The 23,714-nt window shown below is 62.7% G+C and overlaps 1 protein-coding gene across 1 annotated transcript in view; it reads left to right on the top strand.

Annotated features, from left to right (window-relative positions):
- Window positions 1–7,581: 7,581 nt before the first annotated feature.
- The window catches only part of ZNF592 (zinc finger protein 592), a 40,136-nt gene continuing 24,003 nt past the window's right edge, over window positions 7,582–23,714 (top strand). Inside the window, 4 exon segments of the mRNA XM_068144206.1 lie at window positions 7,582–7,665; window positions 8,514–8,625; window positions 12,089–12,393; window positions 12,395–14,392. Coding sequence (XP_068000307.1) covers window positions 12,097–12,393; window positions 12,395–14,392 — 2,295 coding nt within the window. The 5' untranslated portion in view covers window positions 7,582–7,665; window positions 8,514–8,625; window positions 12,089–12,096.

The raw sequence follows: 23,714 nt of genomic DNA, 5'->3' as shown, positions 1-23,714 counted from the left end.
AGCTCCAGCCCCTGCCATGGGCAGGGACACCTCCCACCAGCACAGGCTGCTCAGGGCCTCATCCAGCCTGGCCCTCAGCACCTCCAGGCAGGAGGCAGCCACAGCCTCCCTGGGCAACCTGTGCCAGTCTCTCCCCACCCTCACTGACAACAATTTCTTCCTCCTCTCCACCCTCAGCCTCCCCTCTCCCAGCTCAAAGCCATTGGCCCTCAGCCTGTCCCTCCCAGCCCTTCTCCAGAGTCCCTCCCCAGCTCTCCTGGAGCCCTTCAGCTCCTGGGAGGCTGCTCTGAGCTCTGCCTGGAGCCTTCTCTTCTCCAGGCTGCACAGCCCCAACTCTCCCAGCCTAGATGCTCATGGGTGTTCCCACAACCTGAGGGATCTGCCTTCCCCACCCAGGGAGACATGCTGCACCCACAGAGCCTGCTCCAACAGCCTTGGTGTCTGAGAGCATGCAGCCACGGTAGCCCAAACACCACATCCTGATGGCAGCTGCCCATGGGACTCAGAGCCTTTTACCACAGACAGACAGAGTGCCAGGGGTTGGAAGTGATCTCAAAAGATCATCCAGGCCAACCCCCTGCCAGAGCAGGGTCACCCAGGGCAGGGCACCCAGGAACACAGCCGGGGGGGTCTGGAGAGCCTCCACAGAAGGAGACTCCACAACCTCTCTGGGCAGCCTGCTCCAGGCCTCCAGCAGCCTCACCCCAAAGAAGTTTCTCCTCATGCTGAGGTGGAACCTCCTGGGTGCCAGCCTGTGCCCATTGCTCCTTGTCCTGTCCCTGGTCACCGCCAAACAGAGCCTGGCACCTCCATCCTGCCCACCAGCCCTCAGCTATTGATAGACATTGATCAGGTCCCTCTCAGCCTTCTTTCCACACTCAGCAGCCCCAGGGCTCTCAGCAGGGGTCATTAAAGAAGGCAAAGCAAAGGAGCCCTGGCAGCTTCCTGGGATAGGCTTCAGGTTGGGTGACAAAACCACAAGCTGACTAAAAGATGTGGTGCTGAGGTTCAGGAGCAGGTGCTGTGTCCTGAGAGGCTGCTCTGAGCTCTGCCTGGAGCCTTCTCCTCTCCAGGCTGCACAGCCCCAACTCTCCCAGCCTGGCCCCACAGGGGAGGCTCTGCAGCCTCTGCTCATCCTGGTGGCCTCCTCTGGAGCCTCTCCAGCAGCTCCAGGTCCTTCCTGTGCTGGGGGGCCCCAGAGCTGGAGGCAGTGCTGCAGGTGGGCTCTGAGCAGAGCAGAGCAGAGGGGCAGGATCCCGTCCCTGCAGGGAGGTTGGAGTGAGGAGGGGACAGCCTCTGCTCCTTGGTGGCAAGGGACAGGAGCAGAGGAGATGGTTCCAAGCTGCCCCAGGGAAGGCTCAGGCTAGAGCTCAGGGAACATTTCCTCCCTGGAGGGGCTCTCAGCTGTTGGGAGCAGTGGTGAGGAGGAGCAGTGGTGAGGAGGAGCAGTGGTGAAGGGGAGCAGTGGTGAGGAGGAGCAGTGGTGAGGAGGAGCAGTGGTGAAGGGGAGCAGTGGTGAGGAGGAGCAGTGGTGAGGAGGAGCAGTGGTGAAGGGGAGCAGTGGTGAGGAGGAGCAGTGGTGAAGGGGAGCAGTGGTGAAGAGGAGCAGTGGTGAGGAGGAGCAGTGGTGAAGGGGAGCAGTGGTGAAGGGGAGCAGTGGTGAGGAGGAGCAGTGGTGAGGAGGAGCAGTGGTGAGGAGGAGCAGTGGTGAAGGGGAGCAGTGGTGAGGAGGAGCAGTGGTGAGGAGGAGCAGTGGTGAAGGGGAGCAGTGGTGAGGAGGAGCAGTGGTGAGGAGGAGCAGTGGTGAAGGGGAGCAGTGGTGAAGGGGAGCAGTGGTGAGGAGGAGCAGTGGTGAAGGGGAGCAGTGGTGAGGAGGAGCAGTGGTGAGGAGGAGCAGTGGTGAAGGGGAGCAGTGGTGAAGGGGAGCAGTGGTGAGGAGGAGCAGTGGTGAAGGGGAGCAGTGGTGAGGAGGAGCAGTGGTGAGGAGGAGCAGTGGTGAAGGGGAGCAGTGGTGAGGAGGAGCAGTGGTGAAGGGGAGCAGTGGTGAGGAGGAGCAGTGGTGAAGGGGAGCATCTTCCTGCAACAGCACTCAGCCAGACTGGGGTCTCACTCCTGACCCAAACCCACAGAGCCCCACAGCTCTGCTCTCTTTGATCAGCTTTGGCTGATGGAAGTGTGGCCAGCAGGGCTGGGGAGGTTCTGCTGCCCCTCTGCTCTGCCCTGCTGAGACCACACTGCAGGACTGTGCCCAGCTCTGGGCTCCCAGTGCCAGAGAGACAGAGACCTGCTGGAGAGAGGCCAAGGGAGGCTGTGAGGATGATGAAGGGACTTGGAACATCTCTGCTGGGAAGAGAGGCTGAGAGCCCTGGGGCTGCTGAGTGTGGAGAGAAGGCTGAGAGGGACCTGATCAATGTCTAGCAAGAGCTGAGGGGTGGCTGGCAGGATGGAGGTGCCAGGCTCTGTTTGGTGGTGCCCAGGGGCAGGACAAGGAGCAATGGGCACAGGCTGGCACCCAGGAGGTTCCACCTCAGCAGGAGAAACTTCTTTGGGGTGAGGCTGCTGGAGGCCTGGAGCAGGCTGCCCAGAGAGGTTGTGGAGTCTCCTTCTGTGGAGGCTCTCCAGACCCCCCTGGCTGTGTTCCTGGGTGCCCTGCCCTGGGTGCCCTGCCCTGGCAGGGCTTGGCCTGGATGATCTCTGGAGCTCCCTCCAACCCCTGGCATGTTGTGCTTCAATGAATCTCTGATTCCTTTGCCACAGGAACCTCAGGGCAGGTGTCCTTCACTGCAGGAGGACCACAAACACTGTCTGCAAGCTGCCCTGAGCCCTGGTGGAGTCAAGGGAAGCTATCTCCAGCTCCATGGTGGTTTGTGCCAGCACCTGCTTTAGATCCACAGCTTTTGTCTCTTCCTTGTCAAGTCCTTTAGCTCAGGTCAGGAGAGAGGCCTGAAGGGACACTCTTAAACCTTTGTCAAAGGAGGAGGGGGTTTGTTGTTTGCAGGGCTGCCAGCTGACCCTCCTTGGCTGCTGGTGTCCCTGCTGCCTTGAGGAGGGCACTGCAGCTGCCACCCAGCCACAGCAGGGCTGCCTCTGGGCCCTGGGCACCTGGGATGGAGCTGCAGTCTGCTGCTGTGGTGTTCCCTGCTTGGCTGAACGTTTGCTCATCAGTGAGACTTGGACAGACTGAGAGCTGTGCAGAGAGGAACCCAAGGAGGTTTAAGGAAGAATAAACATCAGCAGCACAGGCTGGGAGGGGATCTGCTGGAGAGCAGCCCCAAGGAGAAGGACCTGGGAGTGCTGGTGGGCAGCATGGCCTGAATGGGACAGCAATGTGCCCTGGGGGCCAAGAAGGCCAAGGGGGTCCTGGGAGGCACTCAGCAGAGTGTGGCCAGCAGGGCCAGGGAGGTTCTCCTCCCCCTCTGCTCTGCCCTGCTGAGACCTCCCCTGGAATATTGCATCCAGCTCTGGGCTCCCCAGCTCAGGAGGGACAGGGAGCTGCTGGAGAGAGTCCAAGGGAGGGCTCCAAGGATGCTGCAGGGCCTGGAGCACTGCTGGTGAGGAGAGGCTGAGAGCCCTGGGGCTGTGCAGTGTGGAGAGGAGAAGGCTGAGAGGGATCTGACCAATGTCTCTCACTAGCTGAGGGCTGGGGGTCAGGAAGGAAGGGACAGGGACAGCCTCTGCTCACTGTGCCCTGGGATAGGCCAAGGAACAGGGGATGGAAACTGCAGCACAGGAGGTTCCAACTCAGCAGGAGGAGGAACTTCTGCCCTGTGAGGGTCCCAGAGGCCTGGAGCAGGCTGCCCAGAGAGGTTGTGGAGTCTCCCAGCCCTGTCTGGATGTGTTCCTGTGTGCCCTGTGCTGGATCCTCTGCTCCTGCTCTGGCAGGGCTTGGACTGGGAGCTCTCCAGAGGTCCCTTCCAACCCCTAACCTCCTCTGATCTTGTGATAGGTGCCTAGGAGTAAAGAAAGAGGAACAGATCCAGTGTGGGGTGTTGCAGAGGACATGCCCCGGGAGGAAGAGCACCCAAGAAGCCCCAGTGCAAGGTGTGAAATGGTTTGGCAGGTGCCCAGGCGAGCTGTGTGTAGTGAATTGCCCTGAGCAAAGGCAGCTGATGCTGTGTGTGTGCAGCCGGCGCTGGAGGCTGTGCTGCCCTCACCCAGCAGGGCTCACCTCTGGAGGTTCCTCCTCTCTCTGCCAATCAGAAACCTTCCCTGGAGTTTCTGCAGCGTTAATTAGACTTTTGGAACAAGCAAAGCTTTGCAAGCAGCTCCAGGTAAATCTCCCAGCTCCGAGAGAAGCAAATTAATCACTGCCTGGGAAGTGACAGCTGCCAGGCAGGAGTGCTCAGGGCTTAGCTGCCCTTGCTAGGCAGGGGAGAAACAGGCTCCCAGAGAGGCTGTGGAGTCTCCTCCTGTGGAGGCTTTCCAGAACCCCCCTGGCTGTGTTCCTGTGTGGCCTGCCCTGAGTGACCCTGCCCTGGCAGGTGGTTGGACTGGGTGACCTCTGGAGGTTCCTTCCAGCCCCTGACATTCCTGGCTGTGTGGCTGCCTGCAAGCAGCCTTCCAACACAGGCAGCTCCTGTGGAGGACTCCTTTCCCTCAGCTAACAAGCAAGAGCCAACAACCCCAGACAGCAGGAAGGATGAAAAGTGAAGCTAGGAAACAGGACCTTCCAAAGAGTCTGGGAATTGTCCATGTTTGGGGCAAAAAGAAACCCAGAGCAGCCTTTGAGTAGCTGAAGGGCTCCAGGCAGGCTGCAGAGGGACTGCTCCCAAAGGCCTGCAGGGACAGGCCCAGGGGCAGTGGTCTGAAATGAGAGCAGAGCAGAGTGAGATTGGAGGTGAGGAACAAGTTGTGCCCCAGGAGGCTGCTGGAACACTGCAGCAGGCTGCCCAGGGAGGTGGCTGAGGCTCCAGCCCTGGAGATGTTCAAGGGGAGGCTGGACAGGGCTGTGAGCAACCTGCTGTAGGGGAGGATGTCCCTGCTGCCTGCAGGGGCTGGGCTGGGTGACCTCTGCAGCTCCCTCCCAACCCAAACCATTCCACAGCTGTGTCTGAAGGATCAGTTCAGGTCCCATCCTGCTCAAGCTGGCAGGGGCAGGTGACAGGAGCTGTTCACTCCTGCCCTGCCACCCAACCCTCCCTCTCTGGGCTGGGCTGCGGGCAGAGCTGCTCCTGGTGCTGCAGGCACAGTGGTGGCAAACAGCCTCTCCTCATCCCAGGGTCACCAGGAGCTGTTTGGGCTTCCAACACAGCCTTTGAAGCAGCACCAAGCTCCTGCAGGAGCTACCTTCTCAAGCTGTCAGAGGCAGCACTGCTCCAACCCGAAGCACTCTGTGAAGGCCTCATCTACAGCTGGGCATGGCTTTAGAGGATTTCATCTGGGGGCTTCCCTCACCAAGGTGCCACCAGGGCACAGTGGTTCCCAGCAGTGCTGCTCCAGCCTTGGCATTTGCCCCGTGCAGTGGGCTGCCTTGTGCCAGCACCTGCTTTAGATCCACAACTTTTGTCTCTTCCTTGTCAAGTCCCTTAGCTCAGGTCATGAAAGAAGCCTGAAGGGGCACTCTTAAACATTAACAAAGCAAGGGAGGAGGAGGTTTGTTGTTTGCAGGGCTGCCAGCTCGCTGCCTTGCACTCCAAGTACAAACAGAGGAGGTCCTGCAGGGGAGAGCAGACCCTCCTTGGCCTGCTGGTGTCCCTGCTGCCTTGAGGAGGGCACTGCAGCTGCCACCCAGCCACAGCAGGGCTGCCTCTGAGCACCTGGGATGGAGCTGCAGGCTGCTGCTGCGGTGTTTCTGAAGCAGCACAGCCCTGCTGTGGCTCTGTGCAAGCCATGACTGGCTTGGGCCTGGGGGGGATCCTTGTGCCCAAGATGGCAGCAGCCCCAGGCTGAGCAAGGAGCGGCACAGAGCAGCCTGGAGCAGGACTTAAGGGTCTCAGCTGCTGGCACAGTCCCCAGGAGCCAGCAGTGGTCCTCTTGACACCCTCCCTGCAGGTATTTCTGGACACAGGGGAGGTGCCCTCTGAGCCTGTTTCTCCCCAGGAAGGTCAGTGCCAGTGCTGGGAGCCATGCCCCACCTCTTCCAGCCTCCTTCACCTTGGGGACCCTTTGTTGGGCTCCCTGGTGCGGTGCTGAGCCCAGCACAGGACACAGCTCTCTGGGCATGGCCTCGACCCCACTTCCAAGCCCCTCACCAGCTGTGGAAGGTTTGTTAATCCTTTGGTTTGCTTTAAAGGGTAGGATTTAATACCTGAGAATGGCAGCAGCTAAGGAAGAGGCTGAGCAACCAGCACAGAACCACAGCCTCGAGGCTGGGAAAGACCTGGAAGGTCAGCAGATGAAACCTGCTACCAGCTACCCATGGAACCACAGAACAGCTCAGGCTGGAGGAGACCTCAGAGATGATCTGATCCAAGCCCCTGCCATGGGCAGGGACAGTCCCCACCAGCACAGGAAGCTCAAGCCTGCATTCTACCTGGCCTTGAGCACCTCCAGGGAGGAGGCAGCCACAGCCTCCCTGGACAATCCATTCCAGAGTCTTGCCACCCTCCCAGTGAAGAACTTCTTCCTGAGATCCAATCTAAACCTGTTCCCCTTCAATTTAAACCCATATCCCCTTGGCCTGGCTCCAGACACCCTCAGGAGAAGTCTCTCTGCAGCCTTCCTGCAGGCTCCCTTCAGGCCCTGGCAGCATCTCTGTGGCCTCCTCTGGACTCTCTCCACAGCTCTGTGTCCTTCTCCTGCTGGGGACAGCTGAGCTGGGGGCAGGGCTGGAGAGGTCAGTGGCCTCTGCCGGTTCCCTGCGAGTGGGAAGGCAAAACCCTAACTCCAGTGCTCTTTGTGAGCAGGAAATGATTAATTCCAGATCCCTTCATCTATATTTAAGGTCACAGACAGGGGCTGAAGGGTGCCTTGGTTTGGGTGAAATAGGCAGCAGAGCTGGGGAAGGGTCTGGAGAAGAGGGCTGGGGAGGAGCAGCTGAGGGAGCTGGGGGGGTTGGTGTGGAGCAGAGGAGGCTGAGGGAGACCTCATTGCTCTCTGCAGCTCCCTGAGAGGAGGCTGCAGGCAGCTGGGCTTGGGCTCTGCTCCCTAGGCTCAGGGGAGAGCAGGAGAGGAACTGGCCTGGAATTGTGGCAGGGGAGGCTTAGGTTGGAGAGGAGGAAGAATTCCTTTGGTGGCAGAGTGGTCAGGGGCTGGCAGAGGCTGCCCAGGGAGGTGGTGGAGTCCCCATGGCTGGAGGTGCTGCAGAGCCCTGTGGCCATGGCAGCTGGGGCCATGGTGTGGTGGCCATGGTGGGGCTGGGCTGAGGCTTGGCCTGGCTGAGCCTGGAGGCCTTCCCCAGCCCGAGCGGTTCGGTGGTTCGGTGCCGGGGCTCAGGCTGCGAGCGGAGGCGCTCGGGCCCGGGGCACGGCAGGAGGGGCGGCGGGCCCGGGGCACACCGGCGCTGCCCGGGCCGGGACCCCGCCGCCGAGCGCAGGCTGCCGCCGCCGCGGCCCCGGCGAGGCACGGGAGGGGGCTGGGGGCGTTTCCGCCGTGCCCCGGCCCGGCCCCGCCCCGCCCCCGGCCCCGCCCCGCCGCCGCCATGTTGCGGCCCTCGGTGCCCGGTGCGGGGTGAGGCCTGCGCGGGGCCCCGGCGGCGGCGGGGCCCTCCCGGAGCCGCCTGCGTGGGTGAGTGGCGCCCGGCCGGGCTCGGCCGCTCGGGGCCCGCCCCTGCCCTGCCCTGCCCTCCCCTGCCCGCCTGGCTCGCTGCCGGCCGGGCGCTGCTGCCTCCCCGCGGGCAGGGCGAGCGGCCCCGCCGCCGCCGCCGCTCCGAGCCCCGCCGCCGCCGCTCCGGCTCTTCCGGCCCGCGGGCGCCCGCTCCCCGCACCGCCCGCGCGGGCACGGCCGCGGCCCCGGCGCTGCCGCGGCCCCCGGGCGCGGCCCCGGGCGCGGCCCCGCGGCTGCGGGGCAAACTTAACTTGAGCGGGCCCGGCCCACGTGGGGCCGGCGGCGGCGGGGCCGGGCCCGGCTGTCAGCGCGGGGCGGGGGGCCGGGGACGCCCCCGGGTCTTTGTCTCGGGTGGGTCGCGGCCGGGGGGGCGGGGGGCGGCGCCGGCTGGGGCCGGGCGGTCCCGCGGCGCCCCGGAGCCGCCGGCACCGTTAACCGGGACGCGCCGCGCTCCCGTGCCCGGCGCCGCAAACTTTGATGGGTGTGGAGGCGCCGGGTCCCGGCGGCCGCCCGCAGCCTCCGCTTTCATCCTCTGCCAGCTGCGGTTTGCCCGGTCTCGTAGCCTGTCACGGCCTTGACAGCCCCGGGGCGGCCGCTGCCGGTCCTGCCGCTGTCTCTCAGCCCCCGCTGCTGACATCCTTCCCAGCGCGTCCCCCTGCCAGCCCGCCCCTGCCCCCAGCCCCTCCGGGAGAGCCTCTCTAACCCTGCCGAGGGCAGCCCCCGGCAGACGCTTGGCACCGTTGCCGTGCCCGCGGGTCCCTGGCCCGGAGCAGCCTGCTGTGATGGTGTTTTCGATGCCTTCCTTCCAGGTGGCACTTTGGGACCTCCCTCTCTAACAGCATGGTGGGTGCTGCTGTGGAAGCTGCAGAGGAGCTGCTGCCCATCTCCCACAGCCCCCAGGAGTAGCACCGCTGGTGACAGGTTGGTGTGGTGGGACGTGTGTGGGGGCTGCTGCTCCCGCAGGACCTCTGCCCAGCTGCAGAGTTTGGGAGCTGCACTGCTGCAGAAGGTCCTCAGGTTTCCTGTGCTGCCTTGGGTGGGATCCCAGGGGCTCTTCAGCACCTTGGAGGCTCCCTGCCTGCTGGAGAAACATGCTGTAGTGAGGGTCTGGATGCCCCCTCGCTGGTGGGACACTGGCACGGGTTGTGGCTGTCCCCTCCCTGGAGGTGCCTAAGCCCTGGCTGGAGCAGGCTTTGAGCTGGTGGGAGGTGTCCCTGCCCGTGGCAGGGGGTTGGGGCTGGATGAGCTTTGAGGTCCCTTCCGACCCAAGCCATTCCACACACCTCTGGCTTTGAATTTCATGCATTCTGCTCCTCACGTCCTCCTCCTTGGCTGATTTTATTGGCATCTTCCACAGCTTTGCAGCTCTCAGTCCCCATTTTCACAGAATGCATGGGGTTGGAAGGGACTCTCAAAGCTCTTCTTGTCCAAGCCCTCTGCAGGCAGCAGGGACCCCTCCAGCTGGAGCAGGCTGCTCACAGGGCAAGTGGAGAGGGAAAGCAGGTTCCAAGGCTGGGTTAAGGCAAGACCTTTGCACTGGAGGGGTGGAAGGCTTTGTTGTCAGCTGTCTTCAGAAGCCAGTGTGCAGGAGCCTTTGACACAATCCCCTTTAATGTTTTTCTGTTATCTGAAAGCAGAAGTAGATGAAGCTAAATCAGGAAAACAAGAGAAAAACACAAGCCAAAGGAGCCAGCCAGGGACTTCTGACGAGGGCTGGGAGGGGGAATGGATTGAAGCTTGAAGAAGGCAGATCTGGACTGGAGAGGAGGAAGAAACTATTGCCAGTGAAGGTGGGGAGACACTGGCACAGGTTGCCCAGGGACACTCTGGATGCCCTCTCCCTGGAGGTGTTGAGGGCCAGGCTGGATGAGGCCCTGAGCAGCCTGTGCTGGTGGGAGGTGTCCCTGCCCATGGCAGGGGGCTGGAGCTGACTGAGCTCTGGGGTCCCTTCCAGCCCAACCCATTCCACCAGTCTGTGTCCTCTTGTCCCACACTGGAGTGATGTGTCTTGGCCCAGTGCCTTGTCCCCAGAGCAGCAGCAGCCTGGCAGCAGAGTTTTGCTTTTGTTTGGCTTTGCTGTGACCTTTGACAAACTCTGGAGCCCAGCTGTCAACAGAGAAAGCAGCCTGAGAATGGTGCCCTTTGGAGGCTGATTGCTCTCCCTCCACCTTGTCCCAGGATTCTGCTCTCTGGAGTGTCCTCCCCCTCCTCGTCCTCCCCCTCCTCGTCCTCCCCGGTTCTTGCCACCCCCTCTCTCTCCTGCTGTCCAAATAAACTGCAGAAGGCTCTTGTTTGGGAGTGACAGCTGAGGCAGTGGGCATGAACTTGAACACAGGCAGTTCCATCTAAGCATGGGGAGAAGCTTCTTGCCTGTGAGGGTGGCAGAGCACCAGAGCAGGCTGCCCAGAGAGGTTTGGTCACTGCTGTCACAGGTCTCGGTGGCAAGAGCCTCCACTGCCCTTGTGGAGGGCTGGCTGGGAGCCTTGGTCCCTGGTTCAGAGGAGCCCTGCTTGCTTTGCCATGCTCTGAGCTGCTGCACTGAAATGTTGAGTGAAGGCCTCCAGGGCTTAAATCACTCTGGGTAGAGCTCACCTCACTTCAGGCCGGGTCTGTCCCTCTTGAGCCACCTGTCTGCTCCTGCCTTTTTTCCCCACAGAGTCCTAGAATGGCTCAGGTTGGAAGGGACCTCAGAGATCATCTACTCCAAGGCCCTGCCATGGGCAGGGACACCTCCCACCAGCACAGCTTGCTTAAGGCCTCATCCAACCTGGCCTTGAACACCTCCAGGCAGGAGGCAGCCACAGCCTCCCTGGGCAACCTGTGCCAGTCTCTCCCCACCCTTCTCCAGGCTGAACACCCCCAGCTCCCTCAGCCTGGCCTCATAGCAGAGGTGCTCCAGCCCTTGGGTCATCTTCTTTGTGGCCTCCTCTGGACTTGCTCCAACAGTTCCATGTCCTTTTTCCTTTGGGGAGGGCTGAGTTCTTCAGCTGTGATCATTTCTTGAGTGATCAGCAATGGTTGTTGCACAAGGAGAGGCCCTGTCCCAAGGCACTCCTGGCTGTTTCCAGTTGAGACTCGTGCCAGTGGCTGCTGTTGGAGCAGTGCTGCCTCTGACAGCTTGAGAAGGTAGCTCCTGCAGGAGCTTGGTGCTGCTTCAAAGGCTGTGTTGGAAGCCCAAACAGCTCCTGGTGACCCTGGGATGAGGAGAGGCTGTTTGCCACCACTGTGCCTGCAGCACCAGGAGCAGCTCTGCCCGCAGCCCAGCCCAAAGAGGGAGGGTTGGGTGGCAGGGCAGGAGTGAACAGCTCCTGTCACCTGCCCCTGCCAGCTTGAGCAGGATGGGACCTGAACTGATCCTTCAGACACAGCTGTGGAATGGTTTGGGTTGGGAGGGAGCTGCAGAGGTCACCCAGCCCAGCCCCTGCAGGCAGCAGGGACATCCTCCCCTGCAGCAGGTTGCTCACAGCCCTGTCCAGCCTCCCCTTGAACATCTCCAGGGCTGGAGCCTCAGCCACCTCCCTGGGCAGCCTGCTGCAGTGCTCCAACAGCCTCCTGGGGCACAACTTGTTCCTCACCTCCAATCTCAATCTGCTCTGCTCTCATTTCAGACCATTGCCCCTGGGCCTGTCCCTGCAGGCCTTTGGGAGCAGTCCCTCTGCAGCCTGCTTGGAGCCCTTCAGGTGCTGGCAGGTTGTTCTGAGGTCTGCCTGGAGCCGCCTTCTCTCCTGGCTGAACACCCCCAGCTCCCTCAGCCTGTCCCCACAGGGGAGGTTCTCCATCCTCTGATCATCTTGGTGGCTTCCTCTGGACTCTCCATCAGCTCCAGGTTCTTCCTGTGTTGGGGGTCCCATATCTGGACACAGCCCTGCAGGTGAGGCCTGAGCAGAGCAGAGGGGCAGGATCCTCTCTCTCCAGCTCTGGCCACACTGCTTTGAATGCAGCCCAGGCTGCCCTTGACCTTCTGTGTTGCCAGTGCCCATTGGTGGCTCCTGTCCAGCTTCTCACCTACCAGCACCTCAAGTTCTTCTCTGCAGGGCTGCTCTCCATTTCATCATCCCCCAGCCTGGATTCATGTCGAGGGTTGCCCTGACCTAGGTGTAGGACCCTGCTCAGCCTTGCTGAGCCTCCTGGGGCTCCCCAGGAGGGCCCTTCCCCCCCAGGCCCTGCTGAAGGGCTCTGCTGTGTTGAAGGCTGTGTGTTGAGAGCTGGCTTCGTGTGTTTGTGTGGGGACCGCCGTGGCAGCAGCGTGTGGCACAGGTGGCTGCAGCCTTCGTGTCCTGCTGTGGGAGCAGCCTGGGCAGGGCTGGCTTTCGTCACAGCAGGGCTTTGTGACAGGGTTTGTCCCTGGCACACGTTTATGGGTTTGCTTTGCCTCTAATCACAGCTTTCACCATGGGGGACATGAAGACCCCAGACTTCGATGACCTCCTGGCTGCTTTCGACATCCCTGACCCCACCAGCCTCGACGCCAAGGAGACCATCCCCTCGGCCGGGGAGGAGGGCGAGGGCCAGCTGAAGGCCTCGGGGCTGTGCGTGGAGGAGAGTGTGGCCCTGTCCCAGGCGCTGCCTCCCCCCGACGCCCCGGTGGTGAGCGTGATCGTGAAGAACACCAGCCGCCAGGAGGCCTTCGAGCCCGAGAAGGAGGGCAACCACCTGGGCCCCGCGCTGCTGCACAACGGCTTCCGCGGCCCCCGACCTGCCGCCCGAGGCTCACGCCCTGGTGCACTCCTACGGCAAGTTCGAGTCGGCTTTCATCAATGGGGACAGCTCCAGGTGCTACTCGGAGAAGCTGGAGCAGGCCAAGGCGGAGCCTTTGCCCACGTTCAGTCAGTTCAGTCCCATCTCCAGCCCGGAGCCCGAGGACTCGTTCAAAGAGAACAGCGTTGGGGACAAACCCAAACACGCCCAGACTCCCTATTTCCCTCCACCTTCCATGTACATAGCCACAGGAGCTTCGGTGCTGGATCAGCTGAGGAAGGCCCCGGAGCCTGAGCTGAGCATGTTTGACCACTACTGCAAGAAGGAGCAGAAGGTGCAGCTCCCCTGCCAGCTCGGGAGCAGGCTGGAAGCCGGCCTGGGGGAGCAAGACCGAGCGGCGGAGAGGTTCGCGGAGCCGGGCAAGGGCTTGGTAGACACCGGCAGCTTCCTCGGAGAGGGGCTGGTGTTTGGAGAGCGCCCTCACAACAGCCTGGGGGACGGCAAGGGCTCTGCCCCCGAGCTGAACGTGGCCCTGGCGGTGCCGCCGCGCCAGCGCTTGAAGCCCACTCATTCCAAGCTGTCCTCCTGCGTGGCAGCCTTGGTGGCTCTCCAGGCCAAGAAGGTGGCCTGCGTCCCCAAGGGCGAGCAGCCGAGCCCTGCCAAGGACCCCGGGCCTTTCAAAGACGGGACGAAGGGGAGCCCCAAAATGCCCAAGTCGCCCAAGAGCCCCAGGAGCCCCTTAGAGGTGGTGAGGAAGGCCAGCAAACAGCCCGAGAGCCCTCGCAGCGTCTGCAGCGACAGCAGCGGGAAGGGCTCTCCCTCCATGGCCGCCGGCTCGCCGCCAGCCATCCCCAAAGTCAGGATCAAGACCATCAAGACGTCCTCCGGTGAGATCAAAAGGACGGTGACCAGAATCCTGCCCGAAAGCGACGAGCTGGGCAAATCCTCCGAGGAGTCCCCCGCGGAGACCTCCTCCGCCGAGGAGTTCAGCAAGTCCTTCCCATCCCCCGACACCAGCGCCGCCATGGAGAGCGAGGCCGGCAGGGCCTCGGCCAGGGGCGGGGCCGCCGCGGCCGGCCAGCTGCCCGGCGTGGTGAGCCCCTGCTCCGACGGGCTGAGAGCAGACCTGGCTGTCACCAGCACCTGCACCGTGGCCCTGTCCCCCCTGCCCGGCTGCGGCAGTGGCGGCGGCGCCATCAGAGTGGGCGTCAAGAGGCAGCAGCAGCAGGGTGCGGGGTCGCAGCCCTCCGGTGCCGCCGGCTCCGGCCTGCTGCCCAAAGCCGTACACTTGGCCAACCTCAACCTGGTGCCCCACAGCGTGGCGGCCTCGGTCACGGCCAAGTCGGGGGCGCCGCGGCGCGGCCAGCCGGGGGCGCCGCAGATGTCGGTGCCGCTGGTGCACCAGGTGAAGAAGGCCGCGCCGGCGGCCGCCGAGGCCTTCAGCAGGGTGCTGCACGGCGCCAACCCGGTGCCGGTGTACAGCCCGGACCTGAGCCCGCCGCCGGGTGCCAGCATCAGCCTGCCCGCCGCGGGGTACAGCTGCCTGGAGTGCGGCGACGCCTTCGCCCTGGAGAGCAGCCTGGCGCAGCACTACGGCCGGCGCAGCGTGCACATCGAGGTGCTCTGCACGCAGTGCTCCTCCACTCTGCTCTTCTTCAACCGCTGCAGCCTGCTCAAGCACGCCCGCGACCACAAGAGCAAGGGCCTGGTCATGCAGTGCTCCCAGCTGCTGCTCCGGCCCATCGCCGCAGACCAAATGTTCTCCCCTTCCCCCACCAGCTCCTCCGCCCCCCCGGCCGCTCAGACTCTGCCCTCGGCCTCTCCCCCGGGCGCCGCGGCGGGGGCTGCCCAGCCGGCCCTGCCCCTCTACCCCGACCCGCTGCGGCTGGTCCGCCTCGTGCTGAAGTGCTCGGAGTGCAACAAGAAGGCCCAGGACGCCCTGGCTCTGGCAGCTCATTACCAGAGGACCTCGGAAGACAGCGAGAGGCTGGTGAGTTGTCCTCGGGGTCCTGTGGCTGACATCTGTCAGCTGAGAGAGATTGTGTCATAGCATAGTGTCGTAGTATCAGTCAGGGTTGGAAGGGACCCCAAGGATCAGCTAGTTCCAACCCCCCTGCCATGGGCAGGGACACCCCACACTAGAGCAGGCTGGCCACAGCCTCAGCCAGCCTGGGCTTAAACACCTCATTGTCCCCTGGGGGGAGAGCGGAGCTGGTGGCGGTGGCTGGTGTGGCACTCTGCCTGCAGGATTGCTCGTGGGGATGTGCCAAGGCAGCCAAGGGCATCCTGGGGTGCATTAGAAGGGCTGTGGTTAGCAGGCTCAGAGATGTTCTCCTGCCCCTCTGCTCTGCCCTGCTGAGGCCACAGCTGGGATATTGTGTCCTGTTCTGGGCCCCTCAGCTCAAGAAGGACCTCAGGGAACAGCTTGAGAGAGTTCAGCCCTGAGGCACAGAGCTGCTGCAGGCAGTGGAACATCTCCTGTGAGGCCAGGCTGAGGGAGCTGGGGCTTGGAGCTGGGAGCAGAGCAGCCTGAGGGCTGCCCTCACTGCTGGGGCTAAAGATGTGCAGGGCTGGAGCCAGGCTCTGCTCAGGGATGGCCAAGGACAGCACAAGGGGCACTGGGGACAAGCTGGAGCAGAGGAACAGAAGGGAAAACTTTGTGAGTGTGAGGTGGTGCTGAGGCCTGCAGCAGGCTGCCCAGGGAGGTTGTGGAGTCTGCTCTGGAGAGCTTCCAACCCCCCCGTGGCTGTGTTCCTGTGTGCCCTGCCCTGGGTGCCCCTGCTCTGGCAGGGGCTGGGCTGGATGATCTCTGGAGCTCCCTTCCAGGCCCTGATCTCTGTGGTTTGGGATGTGGCTGAGCCCAGCTGTGTGCACATGAAGGGTGTTGGTTGCTTGCCCTCTTAAGGCATCGTAAAGAGGGTAGGAAGGAGACCCCTGGAGATCCCTGAGCATCACAGGAAGGTGTTAGAGATCAAAGATCCCTTCAAAGAGGCATGCAAGAGTGCTGTAGGGGAGGACTAGCAGGACTTTACCTGGAACAGGTTTTTGTGCTCCAAGCATGGCTGGAAGAAGTCTGACACAGGAGAACTTCACCTGTCCCAGAGCCTGTGCCAGCCTCTGCCACGGAACACTTGGGGCCTCAGGTGCTGGCTTTATGGTTAGCATTGGGAGGGGGCTGTGGGCTGGCTGAGGGCAGCAGTGCAGTGGCAGGGGGCCCTAGGGGGCTGGCTGGTGGGAGGGGAGCAGTGCAGTGTGGGGGTGGAAGGCTGCTTTGGGCTGTTCTTGCCCTGTGGGTGGGAGAGGGAGGAGTTGGTGCCATGCTGGTGCTGTGTCTCCATAGGAGAGCCTGGATCGTGGCTCCCTGCCTGGGGCTCCACTGCCTTCACAGACCTCCCTGCAAGTGCAGCCAGGGCTTCAGATGCCCTTTGAAACTCAAGCTTAGTCTTGCCCTTGCTGAAGAGGAGGAGAAGCTCTTCAGTGGGTCCCATGACCATGCTTGTGTGCTCCATCTTGGCCAAGTCGAAGCCAGCCTCAGGTGGGCCAGGAGGAGGAATCCTTTCTCCTTGGCTCTTTAGGCTAGTGCAGGCTTTCCATGCTGGCCTGCTGCCAGCAGTCTCCCCAAGCTCCATGGCCAAGGACTTCCTACTGACAAGAGACATGGGGAGGGGGGACCAGGAGTCTCTGCCCTGGCTGTTGTGCCTCCATGGGGTTGGCTTGCAGGAGCACTGAGGTTGCTGTGGTCCTGCTCAGCTGCTTTCTTGTCTTCCTCTTCAGCTCAGCAGCAGCAGCAAAGCCCAAGCAGCTTATGGTGGGATGGTTCTTGGCCTGGGGGAATGGTTCTTGCCTTGTGAGGAATTATGTGGCCAGGAGGGGTTGGGGTGGCCACATCATCAGGGTGCTCAGGAGAGGCTCTGTGAGCTCTGCCAGCACAGGGATGTGTTCTGTGCTTCTGTGAATGCACTGCCTTGGAAGGCCCCTCCAGAAGTCCTCTAGTCCAGCCCCTGCCATGGGCAGGGACAGCCCCAGCCTGACCAGGGTGCTCAGAGCCCATCAAGCCTGACCCTGAATGTCTCCAGCACCTCCCTGTGCCAGTGTCTCCCCAGCCTCACTGCCAAGGATTTCTTCCTCCTCTCCACTCTCAGTCTCCCCTCTCCCAGCTCAAAGCCATTGGCCCTCAGCCTGTCCCTCCCAGCCCTTCTCCAGAGTCCCTCCCCAGCTCTCCTGGAGCCCTTCAGCTCCTGGGAGGCTGCTCTGAGCTCTGCCTGGAGCCTTCTCTTCTCCAGGCTGCACAGCCCCAACTCTCCTAGCCTGGCCCCACAGGGGAGGCTCTGCAGCCTCTGCTCATCCTGGTGGCCTCCTCTGGAGCCTCTCCAGCAGCTCCAGGTCCTTCTTGTGCTGGGGGCCCCAGAGCTGGAGGCAGTGCTGCAGGTGGGCTCAGAGCAGGGCAGAGGGGCAGGATCCTCTCCCTCTAGCTCTGGCCACACTGCTTTGGATGCAGCCCAGGCTGCCCTTGGGCCCGTTGCTGGCTCCTGCCCAGGTTCTATCCCCCCAGCACCACAAGTCCTTCCCTGCAGGGCTGCTCTCACTCTTCACCTCCAGCCTGGACTGGTGTCAAGGGTTGCCCTCACCCAGATACAGAACCCTGCACTTGCTCTTGTTGGACCCCATGAGGCTCCCCTGGGTCCAGTTCTCCATCTTGTCCAGGTGCCTCTGGATGCCATCCTGCCTCTCTGGCACACTGCTCCACTCAGCTTGGTGTCTCCTGCAGCCTTGCTGAGGGTACCTCAGTCCCACTGAGCAGCACTGCTCCCAGTGTGGCCCCCTGAGGGACACCACTTGTCACCCATCTGGACCTCACCCACTGACCTCTGCCCCTTGGATGCCATCCCACCCATGCAGCCTGCACCTCTGCAGCCCCCAGGGCAGGCTGCTGTGGGGCTGTGTCAGAGGCTCCCCTAAGGCCCAGCTGGATGGGATGTATTGGCCACTGAGGTCAGCACTGCATCACAGAAGGCCACTGGGTTGGTCAGGCAGGACTTGCCCTTGGTGAAGCAGTGCTGGCTGTCTCAGATCACCTCCCTGCCCTCCACCTGCCTTAGCCTAGCTTCCAGGAGGCTCTGCTCCCTGAGCTTCCCAGAGGTGAAGTTGGCAGGTCAGAGAACTTTGAGCTGGTCCTGATAGCTTTTGTTCTGGGTCTCAACCAAGAGCAGAGTTGAGGCCTCTTGCTCCAAGCTGGGCCTGCTGAATGGGACATGTTTGTGTAGTGTGGGGAAAGTGATGGTGGAGCTTGTAAAACCATCCCCTTCCCCTTTGCTCTTCTCCTGCCCAGCCCCAGGGGGATGCCTGCATTGCTCTGGGAGTCCTTCCCCACTCTGCTGTCCTCCAGCCTGCCTGCTGCTGCTCCATGCTGCTCCCACAGCATCTGCTCAGCAAAGCTGCTGCATTGCTGAAGGCAATCAGAGTTGGTGCTGGGTGCCAGCAGCTGGAGAGGAGCCAGCAGTGCCCAGCTGGGCAAGGAGGCCACCAGCAGCCTGGCCTGGAGCAGCACTGGTGTGGGCAGCAGGAGCAGGGCAGGGATTGTGCCCTGTGCTGGGCACTGCTGAGGCTGCACCTGGAGTGCTGGCTGCAGGTCTGTCTCCTCACTGCCAGCAGGACACTGAGAGGCTGGAGCAGGGCCAGAGAAGGGCAGCAGAGCTGGGGAAGGGTCTGGAGAAGAGGGCTGGGGAGGAGCAGCTGAGGGAGCTGGGGGGGTTGGTGTGGAGCAGAGGAGGCTGAGGGAGACCTCATTGCTCTCTGCAGCTCCCTGAGAGGAGGCTGCAGGCAGCTGGTCTTGGGCTCTGCTCCCTAGGCTCAGGGGAGAGCAGGAGAGGAACTGGCCTGGAACTGTGCCAGGGGAGGCTTAGGTTGGAGAGGAGGAAGAATTCCTTTGGTGGCAGAGTGGTGAGGGGTTGGCAGAGGCTGCCCAGGGAGGTGGTGGAGTCCCCATGGCTGGAGGTGCTGCAGAACCCTGTGGCCATGGCAGCTGGGGCCATGGTGTGGTGGCCATGGTGGGGCTGGGCTGAGGCTTGGCCTGGCTGGTCTGGGATGGCTTTTCCCACCCAAACAAGTCTGTGATGGTGATGCCTCTGCAGCTAAAGTCTGTGCTGAGGACCTTGGGTGGCCCTGAGGTTAGGGACCTTGGAGGGTGACTGCAGATAGAATTCACTGCCCCAAGAGAGTGAGAACTCATGGAAAATGGGAATGCTTAACAGGGGACCCAGAGGGTCTTGGAGCCTGAGTAGGAATGGGATGAAGGGGGTGAGAAGCAGGAGGCAGGTGCTTGGTCAGAGGAAGCCTCCAAAGGGCCAAGGTGATGCAGCTGTGCAGGGGCCCTGGGGATAACCTGGGGCAGGGGCATGGGGCGGGGGGGGGCTGAGGGGAACAGAACACCTTCAGGAGTTCATGGACTCACAGAATGGTAGAGGTTGGGAGGGACCCTCAGAGGTCATCCAGGCTGATCCCCTGGCAGGGCAGGGCACACAGGAGCACAGCCAGGGGGGGGTCGGAAGCTCTCCAGAGCAGGAGACTCCACAGCCTCTGGGCAGCCTGCTCCAGGCCTCCAGCAGCCTCACAGCACAGAAGCTTCTCCTGATGTGGAGATTCAGCAAGCAGCGAGAGTGGCTGCAGAGGACCCCCTGGAGCTGCTGGCATGTCTGCAGAAAAGAGCTGTTTGGCTGTAGGGACAACAGAGATGGGAGGGCAGCCCAGGGCAGGCCTACAGGGAGAGCTGGAGGCTGGCTTGGGATCATCAGAGGAGGCACTTCTGGAAGGAGTTTGCAGCACAAGTGAGGAACAGACCTGGTCTGGGGCTGGTTGGCTGGCAGGGACAGCTCAGCTCCCAGGAGCATCTGCAGGAACTCAGAGGACTTCCTGAGCCTCTTGGGCACAGCTGGGCACCTGCTGGCACCCAGAGATGGGGCACTCTTGGCTGGGGCCTTTTGTTGGACTTGACCATTCAAAAGCCACTGAGCTGGCTGGGACCCAAATGTCAGCTGAGGAGCTGCAGGAGAGTTGGGAAGGGACTCTGGAGAAGGGCTGGGAGGGACAGGCTGAGGGCCAATGGCTTTGAGCTGGGAGAGGGGAGACTGAGAGTGGAGAGGAGGAAGAAATTGTTGTCAGTGAGGGTAGGGACACACTGGCACAGGTTGCCCAGGGAGGCTGTGGCTGCCTTCTGCCTGGAGGTGCTGAGGGCCAGGCTGGATGAGGCCCTGAGCAGCCTGTGCTGGTGGGAGGTGTCCCTGCCCATGGCAGGGGCTGGAGCTGGCTGAGCTCTGAGCTCCCTTCCAGCCCAAACCCTTCTGTGAAAGGACCTCAGAGCTCCTCCAGTCCCAGCCCCCTGCCTGCCCCTTTCCCTCTGCCCCCCTTGCCTTGCCCAGTGGAAGGTCTCAGTGAGCTGTGGCCCTTCCTCTTGCTGCCCCACCTACCCTGGGGTTGTTTCAAAGCAGTTTCATGGCTGCCTTTTCTTTCTCCTCATCCTTCCCCCTCTTAGTTCTGTGCTGGGGCTGTGTGGCCAGCCCCTGCCAGGAGCTGGTAGGGCCTCATGCTGTGCAGCTGGCTTCCCATCAGGGAAGGAGCAGGCAGCAGCCACATCTCTGCTATTTTCTTCCCCCCCCTCTTCCATTTTTCCACCCCCTGCATCTTCATGGTTTAATTTGGAGAGCAAGAGGGTTGGAACCCAGCAGAAGTTCCCTGGGGCTCCTCAAGTGCTGCTTTCTCCTGCTTCCAGACCAAGGGTGGTTAATGAAGTCCTTTGGTACCAGCCAGGATGGATTTGGTTTGGATGTGGCTGGAGAGGCAGAGGGATGGAGAGTGTTGGGATGATAGAATGGTTGGAGTGAGTCCAGAGGAGGCCACAGAGATGCTGCCAGGGCTGGAGCAGCTCTGCTGTGAGGCCAGGCTGAGGGAGCTGGGGGTGATCAGCCTGGAGAGGAGAAGGCTCCAGGGGCACCTCAGAGCTGCCTGCCAGGGCCTGAAGGGAGCCTGCAGGAAGGCTGCAGAGAGACTTCTCCTGAGGGTGTCTGGAGCCAGGCCAGGGGGGAAGGGTTTGGAGCTGAGGCAGAGCAGGGTCAGACTGGAGGGGAGGAAGAAGTTCTTCATTGTGAGGGTGCTGAGGCTCTGGCACAGGCTGCCCAGGGAGGCTGTGGATCCCTGCTCTGTGGAGGTGTTCAGGGCCAGGCTGGATGAGGCCTTTGGTAGCTGGCAGGGGCTTGGGGGAGATGAGCTCTGAGTTCCCTTCCAGCCCATTCTGTGATTCTGTGGAAGCTGATTGAGGGCCTGGAGCTCCAGGCTGGTAGCACAGGCAGAGATGAGTGGTAGGGCAGGAGCAAGAGTCTGCAGCCTCAGGCCAAAGCAGAGCTGGGGATGGTGAGGAGAAGGGGCTGGGGATGGAGAGAAGCTAGGCAGGGGCTTCATGGCCTGCTGACACCTGTGTCTGATGTGCTGCCACAAAAGGCAGCAGTGCCAGCCTCTCTCCTCCTGACCCACCCATGCCCACTTGCCTCACCTTGGTGGGCCTGCAGCCCCTGGGCACTGAGAGCAGCTTAGAGGAGGAGGAGGATGAGCAGGCTGGGGCCAGGAGATGGTTGAGAGCAAGGAGGAGAGGACAGCTGGAGGTGAGGCGGAGCCTGCCTCAGGGAGCAGACTGAAGCTGCTGTCCTCTGGCACCAAGAGGAAGGCTTCTGCTCCCCTGATCTTCTTCCAGGTGGGCACCAGGGGTGCTGCCAAGGGCATCCTGCAGCTCAGCTGAACTGCCTGCAGAGCTCAGGGGCACAGTGGGGCTCTGCTCAGCCCTGCTGCTGAGGGCAGTAGTGCCTGAGGGGGTGGCCCTCAGGAGGGTCCAGTAAGGAGGAGCAGGAGGTCTGTGTGCAGCCACAGGACTCTGATCCTTGTGGCACCACAGGGAGGTGGTGGACAGCTCCTGGGGGGGTGGGCCACAGGCTCCAGGGAAGGACACACAAGGAGGGGCAGTTGTCCTTTGTGCCCACCCAGCTGCTCTGCCCCTCTCCCCTCAAGAGGCCCACAGGAGGAAACAGGGCAGGGCCAGCACTGCCTGCTTACCATCACAGGCAGCCAGACTTCATCTGGGGAAGTGAACTGAACTGCCACTTCCTGCAGCACAGGGAGCAGAGAGCATGGGATGGGTTGGGTTGGGTGGAAGAGGCCTTAGAGATCATCTAGATCCAGCACCCTGCCATGAGCAGGGACACAGCCCAGCAGGAAAGGCCCTGGGGGTGCTGGGTGCCAGCAGCTGGAGAGGAGCCAGCAGTGCCCAGGTGGGCAAGGAGGCCACCAGCAGCCTGGCCTGGAGCAGCACTGGTGTGGGCAGCAGGAGCAGGGCAGGGATTGTGCCCTGTGCTGGGCACTGCTGAGGCTGCACCTGGAGTGCTGGCTGCAGGTCTGTCTCCTCACTGCCAGCAGGACACTGAGAGGCTGGAGCAGGGCAGAGAAGGGCAGCAGAGCTGGGGAAGGGGCTGGAGAAGAGGGCTGGGGAGGAGCAGCTGAGGGAGCTGGGGGGGTTGGTGTGGAGCAGAGGAGGCTGAGGGAGACCTCATTGCTCTCTGCAGCTCCCTGAGAGGAGGCTGCAGCCAGGGGGGGTTGGGCTCTGCTCCCTAGGCTCAGGGGAGAGCAGGAGAGGAACTGGCCTGGAACTGTGCCAGGGGAGGCTTAGGTTGGAGAGGAGGAAGAATTCCTTTGGTGGCAGAGTGGTCAGGGGTTGGCAGAGGCTGCCCAGGAAGGTGGTGGAGTGCCCATGGCTGGAGGTGCTGCAGAGCCCTGTGGCCATGGCAGCTGGGGCCATGGTGTGGTGGCCATGGTGGGGCTGGGCTGAGGCTTGGCCTGGCTGAGCTGTGGAGGTCTCTTTCAACCCAGCCAAGCCTCTGGTGCCATGATCCTGAGTTCCTGTTGCAGGGTTTTTCCCCTCTCACTGCAGGTGCAGGGCAGGGCAGTGGAGCCTGCTCAGTTCAGGAGGGCCTGGGCAGGATGTGGTCAGCAAAGTGACAGCCACGGAGAGGCTTTGCTGGCCTCTTCTCCTGCTGCAGGTAGGATGTGGTGCAGCAGGGCTCGCACCTGCCTGGCATCAGCCAAGTCACCACTACCCCTCCAGCTGCGGGCAGCTCTGCTGAAGCGTGGCACAGCAGGGTCCTGCCTGTGGGAGCTGGGCAAGAGGAGCTCAGAGCAGCCAGCACTGCATGCGGGGGGAGGCTGGCAGTGGGCACAGGGGGGCAGCCGGCAGTGGGGGCGGGGGCAGCCGGGGGGCAGCCGGCAGTGGGCGCACGGGGGGTGGAGGGCAGTGGGTGCAGAGGGCAGCTGGCAGTTGGCACGTGGGGGGCGGAGGGCAGTGGGCGCACGGGGGGGTGGAGGGCAGTGGGTGCAGGGAGGGCGGAGGGCAGTGGGCGCAGAGGGCAGCTGGCAGTGGGCGCGGGGGGCAGCCGGCAGTGGGTGCGCAGGGGCAGCTGGCAGGGGGGGTGCGGGGGGGCGGCTGGCACTGCAGGGGTCAGGCTGCTGCAGGGCACCCAGTGAGGCAGAAAGGGGAAAGCTGCTGTGCAGTACCTGAAGGGGCTCCAGGAGAGCTGGGCGTGCCCCCAGGCCACCCAGGGGAGAGCCAGGCAGAGCAGGGCAGCCTGCTGCAGCCCCCCTGTGCTGTGCCAGCCTGCAGCTGCTCTCCTGCAGAGCCAGGGGGGCTCCTGCCTGGCCTCCCAGCTCCCCTCAGGCCTCTCTCTGGCCTCTGCCCTGCTCTGCAGAATGGCAGCTGGGGAAGAGCTCTTCTGCCTTGGAAGGGAAGCAGATGGCAACCTGAGGGGCTTGTGGTGCCAGGGCTTCATCCAAGCAAGATGTGAAGCTCTGATAAGACCAGGCATGGTCAGATGAGCTGCTGGAGAGGCTGCAGAGGAGGCCACCAGGATGAGCAGAGGCTGCAGAGCCTCCCCTGTGGGGCCAGGCTGGGAGAGTTGGGGCTGTGCAGCCTGGAGAAGAGAAGGCTGCAGGCAGAGCTCAGAGCAGCCTCCCAGGAGCTGAAGGGCTGCAGGAGAGCTGGGGAGGGACTCTGGAGAAGGGCTGGGAGGGACAGGCTGAGGGCCAATGGCTTTGAGCTGGGAGAGGGGAGACTGAGAGTGGAAAGGAGGAAGAAATTGTTGTCAGTGAGGCTGGGGAGAGACTGGCAGAGGTTGCCCAGGGAGGCTGTGGCTGCCTCCTGCCTGGAGGTGCTGAGGGCCAGGCTGGATGAGGCCCTGAGCAGCCTGTGCTGGTGGGAGGTGTCCCTGCCCATGGCAGGGGCT

Source organism: Melanerpes formicivorus, unplaced genomic scaffold (genome assembly GCF_026170545.1).
Source record: "Melanerpes formicivorus ecotype bairdi unplaced genomic scaffold, bMelFor1.0.p_v2 SCAF_10, whole genome shotgun sequence".
Lineage (NCBI taxonomy): Eukaryota > Metazoa > Chordata > Aves > Piciformes > Picidae > Melanerpes > Melanerpes formicivorus.
Note: the sequence above shows the minus strand (reverse complement) of the source record. Positions and strands in the feature narration are given on the sequence as shown.